The 1,645-nt window shown below is 63.6% G+C and overlaps 1 protein-coding gene across 4 annotated transcripts in view; it reads right to left on the bottom strand.

Annotated features, from left to right (window-relative positions):
• Window positions 1-1,645, bottom strand: part of LOC113216539 (uncharacterized) — an 89,374-nt gene that overhangs the window by 79,190 nt on the left and 8,539 nt on the right. For all 4 annotated transcript variants that reach the window (XM_052268251.1, XM_052268253.1, XM_052268252.1 and 1 more), the window contains exons 2-3: window positions 973-1,387; window positions 315-639 (exon numbers count right to left, since the gene is read on the bottom strand). In XM_052268251.1, the coding sequence (XP_052124211.1) occupies window positions 315-639; window positions 973-1,385 (738 nt within the window). In that variant the 5' untranslated portion in view covers window positions 1,386-1,387. The remainder of the gene's footprint in view (window positions 1-314; window positions 640-972; window positions 1,388-1,645) is intronic.

Below are 1,645 nucleotides of genomic sequence, written 5' to 3'. Positions count from 1 at the left end.
AGAAAGAATGTAGAGACGGGGTGGAGAGGGCGGGGAGGGGGTGAGGGGGGCAATCTGCAGGGCTGCGCCAGGCTGCCGTCCATCACACCCCCTTCCACGACCCACGACCCTCGCCGGGTGGATCGGCCGCGTCGGCAGGCTCTCGCCCTCTATCTCTCTATACCCCTCTCCGCGGACAGCAGCGCAGGACGGAGCCTTTTGTTCCGGACGGGGGCCATCGATCGGCTGCGTCCACGTCAGCGGCCGGCCCTAACAGGAGGACGTGTCCGGTGCAACACGGCGGCGCCACGCCAACAGCAAAGCAGGTTGCTCACCTTCTTTTTGACGCCCAGGTCCGTGCGCCGCACCCACAGCTCGTCCGTCGAGTCGTAGTCCAGGGTGGAAGAGGACGACGCCTGCGACTTCATCTCGATGAGCGACTGGTCGAAGAAGCGCTTGTCCAGGTGGGGCGACTGCAGCGGCGACGGCGACGTCCTGGAGGAGCCGGGGGCCACCCCGCGCGGGGACAGCGGCTCGAACAGTTGCGCCAGCGTGGGCGGCGCCCGCGACGTAGACGACGACGGGGTGGACGCCGAGGCCTCCGGGACGAGCGTCCGCGGCGGCTGCTGCTTCGTCACGGGCGCGGGCGGCGGCTGCGCGCTGGGGGCAGAATGGACGGCGTCAGACAACGGCCTCCACACCGTCGAGTGGGCTGTAATCTTTTCGCGGCTTTAGTCAGGAAAGGAGTGACATTCGGCAGCAACGAGATTGTTTTTCAAGCACAAGCAGAGTGAAGGAAAACATATAAGCTAAGCAAAGCTAGTCGGCATTAAAATAACTGGCGTTTAAGGTCAGTCCTTACACGATTCGTAATTTTGTTTTTCGATTCAGTAACCGGTGCGACAATTTAGACAACCCTCTGGGTCCTGGGCTAACTAGTTAGCCAGCTAGTAAGCTATTAAGTAAAGCTATAAACCATCAATAGCGCCTCACCTAGTAGCGGGCGCGGACTCGTCCTCGTCCTCCTCGGGGCACTCCGACAGCCGCCTCCACTCGGGGTACTGCGACCGAGACGGCAGGCGCGTCACGTGGTTCAGGAAGTAGTGCTGGAACCACACCGTGTCGGCGCTGTCCTGGCCGCTCGCGCCGAGGATCTCCTTGAGGGCGGCGAGCGACGTGATGGTGTTGTAGTTGACGCCCGAGATGAGGTCGTTCTCGTCAAACTCGTCGTCGCCCTCGTCCTCCTCGTCCGGGGTGCGTCCAGACAGGCCGCCGCCCCCGGTGGCAGAACCCGCTACGCCGCCCCCAGCGCCGGCAGCCGCCCCTCGGCTGGCCAGCCCCGGGGGCGGCTCGTCCTTGCCGCGCTGCTTGGTGGCGCTGATCGCGGCCGCCGCCTTGGCCTCCATGGCTGCAACAAACAAAAGGTCAGGGTCAGTCACTCATTTCCGGCTCCGCGCGCCCAGCGACCACTACTCCATAGGGTGGCGCTAATGGGAGTTGGGCTCGAACCGGAACACGCGCTCGTTCCGCGCACGCACACTCTTGCACACACACACACGGGCGACAGGGGAGGAGGAAAAGCACTCCATTTTCCAGGGATAAATATTTGCACCGAGGCCACGCGACTGATAATCTCCTGCTGAGTTTGGGCGACCCCCCCATCCCC

The sequence above is a fragment of the Frankliniella occidentalis genome, unplaced genomic scaffold, assembly GCF_000697945.3.
Source record: "Frankliniella occidentalis isolate FOCC.00 unplaced genomic scaffold, Focc_3.1 Scaffold66, whole genome shotgun sequence".
Lineage (NCBI taxonomy): Eukaryota > Metazoa > Arthropoda > Insecta > Thysanoptera > Thripidae > Frankliniella > Frankliniella occidentalis.
The sequence above is the reverse complement of the archived record's forward strand: the minus strand, read 5'-3'. Positions and strand labels throughout refer to the sequence as shown.